The sequence below is a fragment of the Nyctereutes procyonoides genome, unplaced genomic scaffold, assembly GCF_905146905.1.
Source record: "Nyctereutes procyonoides isolate TBG_1078 unplaced genomic scaffold, NYPRO_anot_genome, whole genome shotgun sequence".
Taxonomy (NCBI): Eukaryota; Metazoa; Chordata; class Mammalia; order Carnivora; family Canidae; genus Nyctereutes; species Nyctereutes procyonoides.
The window spans coordinates 48,325,086-48,345,264 of record NW_026575146.1 but is presented as its reverse complement, the minus strand read 5'-3'; the positions used below and the strand labels follow the sequence as shown (position 1 = coordinate 48,345,264).

General features: G+C 43.8%; 1 protein-coding gene across 5 annotated transcripts in view; it reads right to left on the bottom strand.

The window, feature by feature from the left end:
• Positions 1-20,179, bottom strand: part of PRUNE2 (prune homolog 2 with BCH domain) — a 257,435-nt gene that overhangs the window by 67,168 nt on the left and 170,088 nt on the right. For all 5 annotated transcript variants that reach the window (XM_055311153.1, XM_055311154.1, XM_055311155.1 and 2 more), the window contains exons 8-9: positions 11,864-18,422; positions 10,754-11,510 (exon numbers count right to left, since the gene is read on the bottom strand). In XM_055311153.1, coding sequence (XP_055167128.1) covers positions 10,754-11,510; positions 11,864-18,422 — 7,316 coding nt within the window. The remainder of the gene's footprint in view (positions 1-10,753; positions 11,511-11,863; positions 18,423-20,179) is intronic.

The window sequence follows — 20,179 nt, the reverse complement described above, 5'->3', positions numbered from 1 at the left end:
ACAAGGACACTAAAAATAGGTAATTATGGTCTCAAATTTCAAAAGAAGGGGAAAGACGGAATTTGCAACACCTGAAAAGATCTCCCTGTTACAAACTGAATGCTCCTATCCCCCACCAAATTCATCCCTGTCCTCATGTGATGTTATTAGGAGGTGAAGCTTTGAGGAAATAATTAGGATTAAATGAGGTTTTGAGAGTGGAGTCCTCATGAGCAGAATTAGTGGCCTTCTCAAAGGACCCTGGAGAGCTTTCTTGCTCTTTCTATTGCTATGTGAGGATACAATGAGAAGCTGACAGTCTGCAACCAAGGAGAGGACTCTCATCAGTACTTGACCTTTCTGCCACCGTGATTTCAGATTTCTAGCCTCCAGAGCTGTGGGAAATAAATTTCTCTAGCTTATAAGCCACCTAATCTATGGCAATTTGTTATAGCCGGAACCAAGTCACTCCCAAACTAAATTTGCCACGTGTCCCTTGGAAAAGGAAGCAGCGAACACCAGAAATTATCTGTTTCATTAAAAGCAAATTATGTTGGAACAACTTGGCTTTCTTCACCACTTGTTCAACCAGGCTATTTATGGGGCACCTAATATGTGGCAACTACTTTCCTGGAGAGTACATTCTCACATGTGGAGATGGAACAAAATTCACTAAACAAACAGAAGAAAATAAAACAGGGCAGTGGGAAGAACAGGGTTCTCAGCCTTAGCAATACTGACACTTAGGGCTGGGTAATCCTTTGCTGTGAGGGGCTCTCTTATGTGTTGTAGGATATGTAGCAGCCTCCAAGGCCTTCACCCATTAGATGCCAGGAGCATCTGCCCCAGAGTGACACTGTGTGAATAGAAGAAAGAGCTCTGTGGGAAGGCATGAATTATAAGAACAAGGCAGCCATGTCGAGAAAATTCTAGATGGAGAGTACAGCTGGTGCCAAATCACTGAATTGGAAATGGTCTGATGTGCAAGCCTGAGGGCTGATGGAGACAGCACTCTTAGCAACCAGAAATGTAAGCAGGGACTAGGACACATAGGGCCTCACAGGCTGTAGTAAAGAATCAGAACTGGGGATGCCTGGGTGGTTCAGCAGTTTTAGTGCCTGCCTTTGGCCCAGGGCATGATCCTGGAGTCTCAGGATCAAGTCCCGCATCAGGCCCCCTGCAGAGAACCTGCTTCTCCCTCTGCCTGTGTCTCTGCCTCCCTCTCTCTCTGTGTCTCTCATGAGTAAATAAATAAAATCTTTTTAAAAAAATCTTAAAAAAAAAGAATCAGAATTGTATTCTAAAATCAATGAGATGACATAGGAGAATTTTAAGAAAGTGAGTAGTGAAAGGAAGATATTTACATTTGAAAGGCCTCACTCAAGCCAGTGAGCGGAATATGGGGTTGTAGAACCAGATTGACAGGAGGAGACTGGAGTGTACTTGAAGGATCCTTGTGGGCGACCAGAGCAAGGTTGCCATGTAAGGTTGAGTGGAGTGGTGTGTGTGTGTGTGTGTGTGTGTGTGTGTGTGTGTGTGTGTGTTGGACTAATAGGATACTAGGGCTTGGAGAGGTCATTATACTCAGCTAGGTTATTATAAGAAGTTGAGGAGGCCACATCCAATAATGTTAGATGAAAGATCCAGGTCTGACAAGTAATTCCAGTCTCCAATTTCCCTCTTAGACTGGAACTATTAAGTTAGCAATAGGGAGATGTGAGCATCATGGCACTGTATGAACTCATAGTTCCATTATGAACTTATTATGAAAATTTTGAAAACTGATGAAATGAACAATTTTCTAGAAAAAATACTGAATAGCAGAGTTGACACAGGAAGAATTAGAAACCCTAAATAGTAATCATTAAGAAATCACATGAGTAGTAAAGAAAATCTTTCCTTCCAAATAAGCAACAGGCACAGACAAGTTCAAGAAATATTACCTAATCCTCTTGTATTAGATGATCCCCTGGATTATACAAGTTATCCCAAAGAAGAGAAAAAAGGGAGAAGTTTCCCTAGTTTGTTTTTTGGTGCTACTATAACTCTGATTCCCAGCTAGACAAGAGCCAGATGAGGAAGGAAAATCACAGGTCAGGCTCATTTATGAAAATCTAAATGATTCTGAATGGCGGAAGGAAATTAGCTACTGATTCACTCATTTAAATGACTTTGCTATCTCCCTTCAGTTAATATTTGACTTTAAGCCATAACTTCATGAATATAAATGCTGTTTGCAGCAGTACAGGAAATAAAGATGCATATGCCCTAATCACAGCTTCAAGTGGCTTCCATCCAGGTACATTAATAAGAGATTCTAATAAATACAACAAGAGGCAGAATGTGAGGAAGGCCACAAAACAGGTGCAAAGCATAGGAAGATCAGGAGAGAGAGAGGGCTTCCTTCTGCTCGAAAAGACCAAAGAATGTTTTAGGAAGGAAGAGGCATTTTGTGTCGGTCTGAAATGAAAAGTAGAATTTTAATGTGCAGAAAATAGAAGGGAGGGAGAGCAAAGAATTAAAAGAGGTGCTAATATAAGAGCAAAAAAACAAGGGAAAAAAGCCTCTTCAGGGGAACCATGAATGGTTCTATGAAGAGGATATATGCACTTATTTATAATTCCACTTTAAGGCAATGTTGGTAGAAATGTAAAAACCTACCACCATCACATGACTTAAAAATAGCTTGAAAAGAAAAATAGTGATAGGATCACATTACAGAGTTACAACTTGGGCAAATATAATACATTACATATTCCAGAATTTTATACATTTGATTCAGGTGAGTGATAAATTTGTGAAATGTAAGCTTTCAAGGAGCCAAGTCAAAAGGATAAACATAAGCAATTATATAAATGTTATTAATTAAAGGAAGTCACATTCCTTAATAGTCAAGATGGAGACTAGATTGAATTTGCTCATGAGGGCACAAGTACTCTGATTAGAAAATCATTCTCTCAAAAAAAGAAGGGAAGGGAAGGGAAGGGAAGGGAAGGGAAGGAGGGAGGGGAGGAGGGGAGGGAAAGGAAGGGATTCATGCTCTCAACAGTATCCTTGGCACAGAGATGAGTTTCACTGCACTGACCTAAGTGAGCCAATGGCAGACAACAAAAATAATTAGGATAAAGAAAACTTTATGGTATCCTCTGCAACTTGGGACAAGTGCATAGTTCTCTGCTGGTTTGGACTTAACCCTGGGCAGATTATGGGACATGTAAAGAAGCATATGCACTATATATTTCTCATTTGATCTTCATAACTTTTGATTTGGAGTTGATCAACATTTTGAGATAGTTTATGGGGATGGATTAAAAATTTTACTGTCAAGCCATTACCTAGAACAAAACTCTCTTATGTTGACAAAGAAGCCGCATCCCTTAACCAACAGATAAAATAGAGGGAAGGTAGCCTTCTAATTTCTTCCATTAGTGCAGCCTGGATTTCTACAAAGCGTGACCCAATCCTGGAGTGACTTTTTGACAGCCTTTGTTCTAAAGGAACTCTCCTGTGGATCGTAGAAATAGATCCTCCAACACACTGGAGGAATAGTTAATGATCCTGCATGTTAACATAGTTCAATACACTTTTCAGAAGCTGAGGTGTCACTCCTTTCTAATGGAGCCAGCTGGGCTGAATAACATCTGTGTGCTTTCAGCTTCACACTTTTACTTTCTCCACCTTGCTCTCTGCCCCAGGAGGCTCCCTCCCACTCTGAATTCCACTTTGTTTTGGGGGTCCTGCTGGGAGACCAGAGGGAAGAAGTGGGGAGGCAAGGATTTGCATGCCCCTGGCTTCCTCCCTGTGGGAATGCCTCTGGCTGGCTGTGCCCCTCAATACTAGGCCACTGCTGTTCTCAGGAAAACTGAAATTCTTGTACTGGTTTCTGGAAATCACCCTCTCCTTGCCCCTGAGGCCTAGAAATGCTAACAGATCTACTGTTTTATTCCTGAGCCACTACACCACTCCTTGTGAGTTCCTCACACTTTGCTTCCATCTTTGTAAATACTTCCTTTATTAAATATTTCCTGAATTACCCTCATTTGAATGTCCTCTCCTTCCTGCTGGGTCCCTGATAGACTGACATAACCTGTTTTTTGTAAGCCGTGACTTCTGGTCTTCCCCAAATGCCATCAATTTTCATGGAAGTCTTTTTTTTTTTTCTTCCTGACATTAGTTTTGACATTTCACCATTCCAGCTGGAGAGATACCTTGAATTCTTCCTCAAACCAGAATCCAACACAACACAAAAGGGCTACTCTGTGGGTGTTCCTCCCACAGCACAGATGACTTGTACCACCTCGTCATGGTGTTCATGGCCTTCTCTTGCTATAAAATCCTTTACCACAAAATACCACATCTAAAAATATTTGGAAAACTTAGATGTACATGGAGGGGCTTTGATTCCCTCACCTCCCTCTGGCCTCTGGCCACTCGAGGTGGCCCCACAAACCACAGATGGGGAGGAGCCCACTGACATGGCAGTAAAAGTGTCATAAATTAGCTGTGGTGTAAAATATATTCAGGCATGGGGAGGGCTCACATGACAGTGTGATGCATCAGAGGCGAGTTCTGATTCAGTTATTTTCCAAATAACACTGAGAATTTTGGCTATTAAACCTGATGTGCCCTCAATGTGGCAATGAGAGAAGAGGAAGAAATACATCAACCTATAGAATACATTGTAATACATTGATTTTATTTATTTACTCATGAGAGACACAGAGAGAGAGAGGCAGAGACACAGGCAGAGGGAGAAGCAGGCTCCCTGCAAGCAGTCTGATGTGGGACTCGATCCCAGGAGCCCAGGATCATGCCCTGAGCCAAAGGCAGATGCTCAACCACTGAGCCACCCAGGCATTCCCTCTGTCTTGTCTTATTGACAAGCCCTGGGCTGGAAGGGAGAAGACAGGATTTCAAGTCCTTATGTTACTATTTTCTCATTTCTGGACGGAGATGGTTTGTTTATCTATGAAGTAGGGATAATAAAACTTGCCCTGTGGATCTCAAATGGTGATTGGGTGGACCAGACTTATTTGAAGTCTCTTCTGGGTAGGGCTGGCCAGAAGTGGAGAGGTAGCAGGGGCTGGTGGGGAGACACTTAAAATAAATAAATAAATAAATAAATAAATAAATAAATAAATAAATAAATAAAATTTTAGAGTTGTGTTTTGTTTTTTTCCCCAAAAAAGGAGACTTTGGGCCTGAGTTAAAGAGCGAATTTCTTTTCTTTTCTTTTTTTTTTTAAGATCGAATTTAAAGAACATTTGAATGCTATCTAATTATCATCACCAAGCCACCAAACATAACACACCAAGTGATCAAATATAATTACAAAAATAAATGAACACAGAGTCAGTGCCAAGTTCGGTCTTCCAGATTTGGTTCAGGGCAAAGCCAAATAACCGTGAAAAAACACAGGAACGCTGTAGTTGATGAAGTATCAACTTGCTTCAGAGAATGGGCGAATGTTTGGAACTGGGATATGGCCCATCCAAATAGCAAGACCCAGAGGGGGTAGTATGCGCTCAAAGAACCTGATTCTTCAGAGTGACCAAACATACAGTTACCCAACACTGAAAGAAAAGAGTCGACAGATTATTTCTTTACCTGTTTTCCATTTTCAGCATTCACATGGGCTTACAACCCAATGTACTAATTCCTCAACCGTAAGTCACTGACAGAAAAAGTCTGGTTTTAGAGGGTCTCGTGAAAACTGTACAAAGATTTAATGGTGTCACTCAGAGAGAAAAGGGAGTTACTTCCCACAGTCTTGTCAGAAAAAAAGGGCCAACGTTACTAATTTAAAAAGAAAGAATGCACAGAGATGATTGTAAGAAGCAGGTTGTGTGGAATATGACATATATTGTGCTTGAAGATTATTTTTTATTTTAGGGAGTTCCAAATAACTCATCTCACAGAGCCAGAAGACAAGCTATAGCTCCACAAATAAAAGGATCAGGTTATTTCTAAATATTTCAAAAGCACAAGTGCCAGAGCTCCCCTGCTCCCCCCCCTGCCCCCGTCACTGCCCTGCCGCCCACCCTTGCGTTTATCTACAAGACATCAGATATGTACAATCAGTTTACCTCCTCCTCTTGGAAATTATTTCCATTTATCACCCAACACAGCTATTTCCTTACCCCACATCCAGAAAAAGCCAGTCTATTTGTATATGGATCAACCTACTTTTTATATCATTTAGATGGTGGTGAGTTTACAAATGTTAATGGTTTCACATTCACCTAGCATGCAGCTAGTTCAAGCTTTTTGAATATAACCTACGATTATTATTATTATTTTTTAAAGATTTATTTTTATTTTTATTTTTATTTTTTTTAAATTTTATTTATTTATGATAGTCACAGAGAGAGAGAGAGAGAGAGAGAGAGGCAGAGACACAGGCAGAGGGAGAAGCAGGCTCCATGCACCGGGAGCCCGACGTGGGATTCGATCCCGGGTCTCCAGGATCGCGCCCTGGGCCAAAGGCAGGCGCCAAACCGCTGCGCCACCCAGGGATCCCTAACCTACGATTATTAATATTATTTGTAACTTGGCTAAGCTGTGGTGCCCAGTTATTTGGTCCAACACCAGTCTAGATGTTGCCGTGATGGTGTTATTTACACGTGATTAGCACTGAGATCGGCAGTCTTGGAGTAAGACAGATTATCCTCCAGAATGTGGGAGGTGAGAATGGAGGAGCTGGACTAATCAGTTAAAGGCCTTAGGATCAAGGTCTGGAGCTGCCTGAAATAGAAAGAACTCTCCTCAAGTCTGCAACACAGAGACTCTGCCTCAGTTTCCAGCCCGCTGTCCTGCAGAATTCAGACTCAAGACTGCAACAACTCTTGCTTGAGTTTCTAGCCCATTGGCCTATCCTAGATTTCAGACTTGCCAGCCCTTATACCTGGGTAAGCCAATTCCAATTCCTTAAAATCACTTCTCTCTCTCTCTCTCTTTCTCCCTCCCTCTGGATCAATAGATAGATGACGATCTCCTATTGCTTTTATTGGCTCTGTTTCTCTGGAGAACCCTGACTAGTATGGAATCAAATGACCCTTTTTTTCACATGACATTCTTGCAACCATGCCTTCTTTAAAATAAGCCTACCAATGGTTCTTGATTTTAAGGCAATTATGTGTGGTGCAGATTACCGTGCAGATGGTGTTCTCTGTGACCACAATGAGAAGCTCAGGCGTAGCCACCACTGTCTTAAGAGTTAGTATGTGATCCTGGGCTGGTGGGTTGACAGCTGGAGGATGACCAAGGTGTTGGCAAAGCCTCTGGGAAGAGGGAAGATTGATCCCAGGAACCAGAACACAGTGCTGCAAATCTCAACAAAGAGAGTTTCTCTCCCCACGCCATGACAAGTTTTGTGAACAAGAGACAGTCGGTGAAGTACAAAGAGAAAAGCCACCTTCGGAGGCTTCCTCGATATTTTGAAAATATGGTTTGCTGTTCTCAAAACAACAGTGTGAGAACTTGAATGAGGGGGTGCAGCTGGGGGAGGGGAGGGCAAGAAGCCAATTCGTAGCTGGCATGTCATATTGCATATACCATCAGCCTACTCCTGTTTTTGAAGCCCAAATTTCATTTTATTTTATTTTTTTCTGCCTTATGACCAAATTCTGTGTCAGAAGATGTTTCCAGTTTTTAGTCAGAAAAATAGGACTATCTAATATTGCTTCTGTGATCATCTTCCTGTGTCCATGGTTTGCTTCATCTCCCTCTCCCTAGACAGCTTGGCCAACCTCTTACCCTCTTCTTTGCCTTTCCAGATTGTGACCTTCCTTTAATGCTCATCTAGAATGACACCTCTCAGGGCCACATTCTGACTTTAGTGGGCCTTAGGCACTGGTACTTTCACAGGCTTTTTCCTTCATTTAAAAAAAAAAAAATCCAAAACTTCATTTTACACCTTCATTGGAAGAAGAAAATATAATCCACACAGGAGTATAATCATTTTTGTTCTTTAAATGTTAAAAGAAATTCATAGTGTCACACGGGCCCTTTACAATATTGGGGGCCCTAGGCACTCTGCCTCCTAATCGCAGGTGGATAATAAGCCACCTTTGGTTCCTCCTCCGTAAAGGTGCCCTAGGCAGATGCCTCCTCTCTTGGTTTACTAGTATGAACACACACTGTGGACATAGACGTAAATTCAAGTCCCAGCTTCTTCACCTTCTAACTAGAAACCAGACCAAGTGATTCAACTTTCTGAACATCAGTGTCCTGCCTTGTGGAATTCCTGCCACGGTAACGTGACGTAGTACACACACAGGGCTTAGTACCCCATTCATGGCAAATACTCGTGACAGGTAGTTATTTATATTTATATACATGTTGGTCATTAGCTACCGTGATTTACATGTTACACTGTTAGCTACCTCTTTACCTGTGTTTAACTCCCTTCTAAATCTGAAAACTCCAAGAGAGTTGAGAGAACGTTTTAGACCAGAGGTTCTCAAACTTAAGCATGCATCAGAATTACTCGTGTTAAAGCACAGATGGCTAGACCCCACCCGGAGGTCTTGATTCAAGAAGAGTATGGAGGGATCCCTGGGTGGCGCAGCGGTTTAGCGCCTGCCTTTGGCCCAGGGCGCGATCCTGGAGACCCGGGATCGAGTCCCACGTCGGGCTCCCGGTGCATGGAGCCTGCTTCTCCCTCTGCCTGTGTCTCTGCCTCTCTCTCTCTCCCTCTCTCTCTCTCTCTGTGTGACTATCATAAATAAATAAAAAAGTTTAAAAAAAAAAAAAGAAGAGTATGGAGTAGGGTTAGCAATTTGCATTTCTAGCAAACACCCAAGTGATAATGGGGCTGCTGGTTTTATTTTTTTAGCTTTTTTTTTTTATAGTAACCTCTACGGCCAGTGTGGGGCTTCAAGTCACAACCCCAAGATCAAGAGTCCAGTGTCCTACCAACTGAGTCAGCCAGGCGCCCTGAGGCTTCTGGTTTTAAGACCCCACTTAGAGAATCACTGTTTTCAACAACTCCGTACCCCTCTCAAAATCCAGCACAGAGGAAACCTTTCGAATACATTCAGAGTAAATTATTCATGCAAAAGGTAATACAAATGTCAGTGGGAAAATCAGCGCCCTCCGCTAATTGTGAGAAAATTGTCATTACTGCAGGGGTTGAGCAGAAAAATGTGAGCAAAGAAATCTTATTGGAAGAAAGAGGGCTAGTGGCACAACTGAACAGTATCATCTGTTGGATCACAGGGGCATGTGCAAAATTCAGACAAGAAGCCAAACAATAGCTCAGCCAACTCGAGGATGCCTGAGTTCTTAGCTCAATCTATAACAATGCCAGCAGGGCTGCTGGGATCCATCTGCTACTCTCTTTCTGATAACAGATCTGGGGTCTCTCTGGAAGGAAATAGCTTGACAGGAAGAAAGAAAGATTAGGCCAACTGAAAAGGTCTGGATTTATGAAGCTGCATTTGAATTTGAGCTTTTAACTCTTTATGGTACTTTACTAACCCTTCATATACCCGTTGCTCTTTCTTGTTTGCTTACTCCTTTCCTGGAGAAATGTAATTTATGAATACCAAAGCTCTCCCAGACACACTCTGTTCACACATGATCAAGCTTGTACAAATGTGAACGTGAGGAAGGCCGGAGATCCTCCAGCCCAAGCCACCAATTTTATGGATGGAGAAATTTAAGTCTCGGGTTAATCCCAAAATACATAACCAGTAATGGTGGAGCCAGGCTGGAATCCAGATTCTTTGACTCACAGTGAGTATGTGGTATGCGTCGTCCTTTATACTCCCAAAATGAGTAGGAAAAAGACATCTCTTTCCCACTACATTTTAAAGAGGAAACATAATCTTCCCCTTCACTTGTCACAATTTGCCCTTTTGTCCTTGGGAGCAAGAGGGCTTTATCAGGACAAATGAAGAGGAACAAACAACCTTTCATGGTGTTAACAGGGCCTAGAAAGCTTGAGGGCAGAGATGACATCCTGTTCCATGACATCTTGCCATATATCCACTGGCTACCCAGAAACTCCATACAGAGCAGATTCTCAGACACCAGATGGTGAATGAATGAATGAATCACTAGTTTGATGGTTGTTTGCCAATTTTTCAGCCAGTCAGAGAGTGAATGTTTCACACTAAGATTTTGAGCCTGCTGTGGAGTCTCCTTAGTTAGCCTTCCTAGGCTATCACCTAGGCTAAGTCAGGTATCACATAACCTCCTAGTAAGTTACCTACTACCACATAAAACCAGATTTGCCCTTTGTGTGAGATAGGCAGCGTGTCTGCTGGAAAAGTATTAGCTTTGGAGGTAAAAATCTTCAAATCCCAGAGAGTTCACTCTGGTTACCTAATTCCAGGCACCACCACCAGTATGTGGAAAATAAAGGTAATAATACCTACCACCTCAGGGTTGTTGTAAATATTAAATGAGATAATGTGAGCAAACTGCTTGGCACTATATGAGTAAATGTCAGTGACCTCCCTTCTCTGGTTTCAACTGCCTGTTTAAGAGTAAAATAGATATTGAGTAGGTGGAGTAAGTGTAAGTAGGAAGGGTAAGTATAGACTCTGAATGGAAACTGAAGGGGTTTTTTTGGCTGAAAATACACACAAAGCATGGAGATCTTTATGGTTATTTAGCAGCTGCTTTTACTGATGGTATGCTTTGCCATATATAGAAGAAAAGCTCCTATTGTCTAGTTATTCCTCATATTTCACAATCACTCATCATTTCCCCAGATTCTAATACAGTATTTTCAGGAAAAAAAAAATAAACCTGGCTTTTGGCTTACCCGTCCGGTGGTTTCAGTTTCCTTGTTTTGGGCTCAAGAAACTCTGTCTCCTCCTCCATTTCCGTTTCATGGATCTTGTTTTTCTGAGAAGGGTGTGGTGGAAGCATTTCCCATTCATTGTCATGGGTGACAGCCTGATACATAACTGCATCTGGGGTGGCTCTGCCTCGGCTCTTGCTCTTCTGTGACTGGCTGCCCAGACCAGGGGCCTGTTCTAGTGCTAAAGATTCGAGAGGCTTCTCTCCTCCTAGAACCTGCATTTGAGGACCCTTGCCCAAGCCACAATCAGAGATCAGTTCTATGACCTTGCCAGAGCATCCAAGCCTCGAGTTCCTAGCTTCCAATGGCTGATCACCAACCTCACTATGGTCTAAGACCATCCAGCTCGGGTCTTGCCCAGGGCTCCCGAGAGATGATCTCTTACCCTCTTTGGGAGACATTTTCTCTACAGAATGATCTTCTCTTTCATTTATGGAAGCAGGCTGACAGGAACCTGGGAAGCCTGCTAGCTGAGCTCCTCGCAGCCCTGTGTCTTCAGAACCTGTGTGAAACTCTTCTAATTCAGGTGTGTTTTGTCTGGCTTCACTGGCCTCTGGCATTGGGGTTGAATCTTCTCCATGGCTTACAAGTATGTAATCCATATGATGTTCGTTCTTCTCTTTGTACCTTTCTTCCCTGAATTCTGCTGTTCTCTGCTCAGGCGCTTTGATAGGAATTACATTTTCTTCTTCCAACTCTGACAGTCCCTTGCTCACACCTAGAAGTGGAAGATGAAGGCGAGAAGGGGCGAACAAGGCTGAATTAACACATTATGTGATTTGTGATCTTTGCAAATGATCCATCTGAGGAGAGATAATTTAAGATTTTTTTTTTTTTTGGTCGAGCTGTTTTATTTTCTCAGGCACTCTTCAAGGATAGGTATTATACAAGTAGCAGACATTACTGCTGCAATGCAGAACTTGGTTAAGTATGCATTACAAATGCAGTTAGTTCCTCTTTTTTTCTTCCCACCTAGGTAGGAAGAGCTTGGTTTACAAATATGTTAAATGCATGAAAGCAGCAGTTTGGGGGTGGGGGGTGGGGGGGGTGGAGGAAGAGGGTGTTTCTTACCATTTGGTGGTCCTACGTCTCCACCTGCTGGTGAATCTGAGTTGTCTGTTTCTACTTCCCAGTCAATGTTTGATGGAGACAACTCAAGGTTGGCCTCAACTCCAGCAGGCAAAGACACGGGCTCAGAGTCTTCATGGATATGCAGCACAACCAGCTGCCCAGGCTGGCTGTTTCGGATCTCTGCATGATTTTCCTTGCTTCTCTGATCAGGAAGGGCAGAAAGCAGTATCTCGGCTGCATCACTCCCCAAAGACTCATCCTCTGGAGACCCAGCTCCCTCTGTTGTTTTGACCTCAAGAGTAGGTTCTGTGAGATAGGACAAATCAAAGGGAGGAGTGTAAGGTGCCAGCGATTGCTTCAGAGCATCTTCTTCCAAGGGAGGCTCACCACCGTAGAGAAAATGTTCAGGCTCTTTCATTAAATCTTCATCGATATTTTGGCCCATGACATCATATTCAAAATCACCCCACGAGGCTTCAGATGAACAGATATCTTGCTTCCCTGCATCCCCATCAACTGGTGTTTCAGGGTTGCCCTCTGATAATGTCAATTTACTCATGTCATCTATTGTTCCTGTGGATGTGTTAAGACCTGAGGCATCGCTGAGACTGTGGTCAAAGGCAGCTTCGCTTACATCCAGACAAGTATCTGAGGCTAGCAAGGCATCAGGGCCGGTGGCAGGAATCTCAGTAGTAACAGGTGGCTCATGGTCCAACAAGGCTCCTGCATCTGTCTGGCTTTTAGGAGAAAAGTCCTCCGACATCAGCGAGCTGTTGCTGTCTGTAGTTGGCTCTTGAGGAGTTACAAAAATGCTGGTTCCCACGTTTTCAACCTTTGGGATTGTTCTGTCCACAAGTTGCAGAGTTGGTGCTGCATCTGGGGCAGCTCCTTTCTCTGATGCTTTGAAACCTGTATCATTCCCACCATTTATTTCAGAAGGTTCAGGGGAAGATTTGTTAGAGGCCAACTGAGATGAGCCACTTGTGTTCGCTTGATCCCTGATTGGAGGCAGTGGAACCACATCTTCAGAAGATAGTTCTGAATTACACGGGACAAATTCCTGCCCAGGCTCGTGATTGGGTTCTTCATCCATCTCTGGCTCAGTGACATATAACTCACTGGCTTCCCCTTTAGGTCCTACTCGAGCCCTGATGTGCTGCTCAGTCTCTTGCTTGGCTTCATAATCGTGACATATATCAGGGCTGTTGGAAGCCTGAGAATAGCTGTCATGGTCACAGTGAGTCAGTATATCTGGATTCTCACCATCTGCTTTCACACTGAAGGGCTGCTTAGCATCCATCCACAAATCAGGCGAATCTGAGGCCAGTTGCCCACCCTCTTGGAAGTTGCCATGTAAAATATCTGGAACAAATGTGCCTTGGGGGCCCTCACTAGGGGTAGAGACATCCCATTCGGAGTCTGACTTCTTTATCAACTGAGTCGGAGAATTGACAGTGGGGAAATCTTCTGAGGCAACGCTTGAATTCATTATTTCACCGGGATACGATTTTCCTTCTTCCAACCACTTTGTTTCTTGACACTCAACAGTGGAAACATTAGCTATAGCACAACCGTTTTCATCTGTGTGAGTAAATGTTGGGCCTGACTGATCCCAGATAGACATCACAGTGTTCTGACACTGCTGCTCCTGGGTTGGTGTTTCAGAAGTCAGTTCTTGACCAGCAGAGGACACGAAGGTTTCCTTTCTAGAATCCTTTTCTTTAACGTGGTCCAATATTACAAGCTGGCTAAGCTGATCAGCTTCTGGGTCTGGCTGCCTTGGTTGAATGTTCCAAAGTTGCTCATGGGAGTTCTTGTCATTGCCATCCAGAAAGGGTGATTGATGTTCCTCAGTGAAAGGACTGGTACCTTGTGATTCCATGGGTTCACTATCACCCTGAATGGGTACTCCCCAGGGACTCATGGTTTGGTATACTGAAGAACTCATCTCTAACACACTACTTGAGCTAGGTAATTCCCTCTCAAATGCACTCTCAATAGGTCGCCCTCCTTGTAGAGAGGCATTCCACCACTCAGTGCTCTCGGCTGAGAAGCCAAGCATTTCCAATTTAGAATGATTCTCATTCTTTGATTCACTTAGGGGAGAGATCTGCCACAGGATATCTCCTGTCTTCCCTGTTTCTGGAGATCTCGTCTCCTTATCCACTTCTGTAATCTGGAGTTCAGTCTCCTTTAGTGGTGAGAAATTCCAGTGATCAGGGCTGCTTTGTTGATTGTCACAGAGCGGGGTGGATTTATTCTCTGTTGGTTCTGAACCACCTCCATAGGTAGAAAATTCATCAGAGTTGGGATCAGCTGTGGCCAGGAACTTACTAGGTTCATTCAGTGAATCCCAAGCCCCGGTTTCACTCTGAGCAGCTTGGCATGTGCCCAAATGGATCTCCTTGTCCACTGACTCTTCATCGCCTATGCTCTCATCATCAGAACCTGAGCTTGTTGACATGAACCTGGCGTCCTCTGGCTGTAGAGTTTTAGAAATGTCTTGCTCGTTTTTCTCCTGCTGACTAACAGCTAGATTTCTTTCTTGATATGCATCTGAATATTCAGAACATTTGCCTGTTTCAGGGCTGGATAACGAGGAAAAGGAATCACCATCTACTAAGTCATTCCAAATCTCTAAAAATTTAGGAAGCTTGTGATCTAAATTCTTTTCCAACCTGTCGATTCTGTTTTTCTCCATATCCTTCATTTCAGTCATTACTCCCACTTGGCTGTCAGTAGTAATTAGTGCAGATTCTTGGTGATTCTGTTTGCTCCAATCATCCTGATTCTGCTTCTGGTGCCCCACATTGGGTCCCTGGTCCCAGGAAGGCAATGCAGATGAAGAATCATTTAGGCCAGGACTCGATGCACTCGAATGTGAATACTCACTGGAAAAACTATCTCTGTGATAATTTCCTGATGGATTAGCTCCTGGAGAGCTGTTTTCAGTACTCTTAACTTCAAGATTCTTAGGTATCTCAGAACTTGGCAAATTGACCTGCAAGTCACTGTCTATAGAGCCATCCCAAATGTCAAGGCTTTGGGGACACTCATGAGGTGGCTCTTGGTTCAAGCTCCCTGGCTCCAGAATATTACATTCTTCAGTTTTCTCAAGATCCATTTCAGGTAAAGATAAATTTCTGGTTAAATTGAAGCTATCTGAAATTTCAGTGGTTTCGCCTGAATTGCCGTGATACAGGAGGTGTTTTTCGCAGGTCTCTTCGGCCTGTGGGTTGTTTGTGGACACCTCTGTGTGCACATCAGAGGGATCTGGATTGTAAGACCCTTTCTCATGCTCTGAAACCTCCTGCGGTTCCTCAGTCTGAGGACCGGAAGTGTCTGAAAGAGAGATGATTTTGCCTGATTCATCGCAGATGTCTTGATGTTGAGATGAAATTGGGGAAGAGCATTCCTGGTCACTTGGCCCTTTTTCAGGAATCCCCGAGGCTCTATCTAGCATCTCCTCCTCACTGAGACACTCCCTAGCAGCAGCTCCATGAGCTTTTCCCTCACTTTCACTCTGTCCATAGCTAGGACCTTTCCATGGATCTGAGGGTGCAAAATGCCCTGGATTCTCGAGGTTGGTTGCCAATGACACTGCATCATTTGGCGGGGTTCCTCTGCCCATCTCCTGCTTATCAGGATCAAGTGCTCCTGACTCATTGGCTTCAGAGGCTTCTAGCACCTCTGGGATATAACTGTCCTTAATTTTTTCCGATGAGCTGGGAGTTTCAGGAGGTGACTTGTGTTGTTCAGAATCTGTAACATATGATTGGCCTGATAACATTAACGAAGACATGTCATTATCCCTCATGACAGAATCCCAAATATTATTAGCAATTAGCTGCCCACTTTTTTCATTCAGAGTGTGATACTCGTTGGCAGGAGGGTCCTTGATATGCTCAGAAGAGGCAGGGAGTTCCCAATCTGCCTGACTTGCTTCCTGATACTCCACACCCCATGGTTCCAGCTGTCTCACTGAAAATCGGGTTTCGGGTTCGGTACCTTGAGCCATGTATCCTTGTGCTTGACCTTCGCTGGAGATCGCCACACCTGCACTGCAGTCATCCCAGTCCAAATCATTGTCCACATCGGAGATGGTCGCAGTGGACTGCGTGTCCTCCAGAATCACCCTGTTCCACAGGTCGAGACTGTCAGGGACCGCCTGGCGAGAGTTGGTGCTGCTGTGCAGAAGCGTGAGCTGCCGGTTGGTTTCGTTGTACAGCTGCATCATGCTGGGGTCGTCGTAACTGGACAGGCTGCTTTCCCCGATGTCATCCTCCAGGGAGATATTCTTATCATCTGTGGGCTCTGTCTCGAGTAAATCTTTATCCAAGTTATGAGTGACATTTATTTGAGAATTATTTTCTGTATCAGGGGAACCCCACATTTCTAGGTTCCCAGGATCTGAGCCAATTCGATTTCTAGCTGGCTGCTGCGGTGACTGAGGAAGCATCTCAGTCTCCCCTGTGGCAGAGTTAGCATCTTTTGACTCCAAGCCTCCCTCTTCAGCAAATGGCTTGTTTTCTGTTTCTTTTTCGTCTCCAGCAAATGTTGGCGAAGTGTAAGAGTCAGACGTGGAGTAGTTGGTATCTAAGGGGGAAGGCACCGAATCTTCCCCCATGTTGGATGCACTGTAATCGGAACATTTATATAAGAAGGAATCTTCCCAAGGTGCCAGGACGTCTGACCCTCCTTTCTTGATACCCTCCTCAAAAAGGTTCCAGGAATCGACCTTTTCATACACCTTGCCCCTAATGTTTGGATCCACTAAACCATTCTGATCTTCCTGTGATGGCTTAGAACTATTCCACGCATGATCCAGATCAGAGGTGGGGTTGCCAGATATAAGGATGCTATCCCTGGGGTCGTGGTTCTTCCTGCCCCAGATTTCTGGAGCTACTTCATTATTTCCCTCACTGGGTGAATTGTCTTCTGAAGGAAAAGAAAAGCCACTTTTTGCCATGGCCCACTCACTTGGGTCCCTCACAGAAGGTGTCTCACCACTCGTTGGGTGCAGATTCCAGGTATTTGTCAAAGCTTTGGTGCTATCTTCTTTACCAAAAGCACTCCAGGCTGGGAATGACACCGTAGAAGCTGGGGTACCGTCTTCTGTGGGGTTTCCCCATGGTTCTGGCATCGCTGTGGGAGAACGATCAGAACGCCACAAGGCAGCAAAGTCTTCTATCAGGTGATTTGTTCCCTGAGGAGAAGAATTTGGCAAATTTGATTTCTCTGTGGGCACATTCTGAAACTGCAAATTGTCCTCATTTTGGTCTTGAATATTATTGCTGTCAAGCCCTGGCTGACCAAATTCAGACTCCCAAGGACTTGACTTTGGGAATTCAAGACTCTTTGGTTGAAATATAGAATCGGAGGCTCTCCGATCAACTGGGATTGGCTTATGATCTTTCCATGACTCGGGGCTCTGGAAGACAGACTCCTGTTCGCTGGAACTCCATGCATCTACAATATTTTTAGAGTCAATTTCCAAACCACCCCACCAGCTGCTGCACCTTGCACGGGTCTGAGGTGGCCCTATGTGACCTGCATCTACTGCTTTTGGGGTCACATTTTCTGGATAGAGTAGAGCTGGTTCTTCGGTAGATGGTGAGCTTTCTACAAAGCTATTCATAGGTGTTGGTGGGACCCTCTTTCCAATATTTTTTAGCCTCTCTGGTGAAGGAGATTTCTCTCCCACAAAACCTGTCAGGCTCAAATTTCTTTCAGAGTGATTCTGGGGACTTTCTTGTCTCTGACCAAACTCTTCATCAAATTCCACAAGGTTATCTTTGCCAGCTCCTGACAAAAGCGAACTGGGTGAGTAATTAGACAAGTCCATCCCTATCCCACTGATTTCTTTAGGCCTCGTAGGGGGTTGTCCTTCTGATGAATCACTATTGGGGAAGAAGTCATCTGCAGGTGAGTAATCTGCAGAATGGGAAGATGGTTGAGATTGCCCAGAAACCATGGGGGCTTGATCAAAGTTGAAGAGGTCAAAGGATTCACTGTGTTCTCCTGACCGGGCATGCTCTTCTGCTACTGCTCCTTCAGGGATGGGACTATAGGAGTCAAACCCTGGGAGGAGGCTGTGGTGAGGCCCTGCACCTTCTCCTACTGGACTGTCATCACTGAGGAAAACTGAACTCTCCTTGGATGAACGGCTGCTCCTAATAGTGGCCAACCCACTATCTGGGCTGACAAGGTCTACGTTCATATCCACCTGAGCCTGGTTAGAATCACTCAGATCTGGAGGGTTTTCTATGAAATTCACAGAGCTGGGCTGTGGCTCTACGTCAGAACCATACAACTCCATAATCCCAGAAGATCCCTGAGACAGCGGGGCACTGCCTGCCACGGCTTCTGTTGAGGACGTCCGGCTGTTGGAGACCATCTCTGGACACCTCCTATTGATGACTTCCTTGACAAGAAGAACCACTTGATCACAGGTCACCAGAGGGTTCTCCTGCTGGTACACCAGGATCTCATCACAGCCACATTCAAAGGGCTCCAGCTCTAGGCAAGGGTGCTGGCATTCTTCCAATTCACAGCAAATCTGTCAGGGAGGTACAGGTGTTTGTGAGAGCACTCAGGCACTTTGCTCTTTGTGATGTTTCTTTTTAAATTAAGTTAAGTTAAATTAAATTAAGTTAAATTAAATTAAATTAATTTATTCATGAGAGACACAGAGTGGCAGAGACATAGGTAGAGGGAGAAGCAGGCTCACTGTGAGGAGCCTAATGTGGGACTCAAACCCAGGACCCCAGGATCATGCCCTGAGCCAAAGGCAGATGCTCAATCACTGAGCCACCCAGGTACCCCCTAATTTTTCTTAATATAAAATTAATCTGTGTTTATCCATCTACGAAGAAGACCTCAAACAACTGAAGACCACATAATGTAAGACATGGCAAGTCCCACTTCCTATACCACCAACTCTTTCTACAATCCCATCAAATTGGCTTCTCTTTTAACTCAAAATCCAGCTGCTCAATGTGGCTTGCTCCTAAAAGTTACAGGTTAAGAGATGTAAACCATTTACACCCTTTCCTTGTACTATAATACCATTTTCTAGCAGGAGTAAAATTAAAGTTTGCAAAAAGCAGAGATAAGGCTGGTTGTTGAGAACTAGGGGGTCAAGTGGGAATGAGGGGAAACATGGTGGAGAAACATGGTGGTAGAAAGGCTTCTGTGTAGGAGGAGGTACCCAGGACCTGCTTTGACATCCAGAAGCCTCATGAGGTAAAGGAGAAAGCAGGAAAGAGAAAGCCACCAGTGGTGGAGCTTTCCAACAGTGCTCAGGCCCCAACTGTCTCTTCAGCCCCCCCTGGAAGCATCGACATGGAGGCCAGAACAGACAAAGCAGCGTTTGGAGGCCAAGAGAACTTGTGTGAGGCCAGATCTTGGTTGCAGCTCTGTGATTTTTAGGAAATGTCAGGAATATTTTTGCACACTGGGCTTTTGAAATGGCCCCACAGGATTAGTGGAGGTGATAGTAACCCCACTGAAAATAACTACAGAGTTCACACAGATAGTAATAATAATAATAATTAACATTTATTGAGTTTTCCATATGCCAGGCACAGTTCTATGGATTTTATATGTGGTATCTCTTTATTCCATACAATTATTCTGTTACAAAGTAGGGATTCTTTATCTCCATTTGGCCAATGATGACACAGAGACACAACAAGGTTAGATAACTTAATCAATGACACGGAGGTAACATATGATGGAGCCATGTTGTGAACTCTGGAGAGGCTGACCCTTGGTCACCTGTGCTCATAGGGAAACAAAGAGATCCTCCCTCTAGGGTAGTCTCAGCCTTGGGCTGCTTAAGATTTGGAGGAACTGTCTCTTAGGTGACAGGTGGGGAGAGCCATGGGGAAGAGGAGAGGCAGGGCAGAGCCAGCTCCAGGGCTTCTAATCACTATAAAGTAAGGTAAAAAATAATAAAATAAATACATAATAAAATAAAATAAAATAAAATAAATAAAATAAAATAAAATAAATAAAATAAAATAAAATAAAATAAAATAAAATAAAATAAAATAAAATAAAATAGACATTGTGTGGGGGTGAAGTGGCTTGGAAGGTATAAGCTTCCAGTTACAAAATAGATAAGTCCTGGGGATGTAATGTACAGCATGGCGACTATAGTTAATAACACTGTATTACATATTTAAAAGTAACTAAGAGAGTAGATCTTAAAAGTTCTCATCACACAAAACCTTTTTGGTAACTATGCATGTGATGGATGTTAACTAGGCTTGCTGTGGTGATCACTTCACAATATGCACAAACATCAAATCA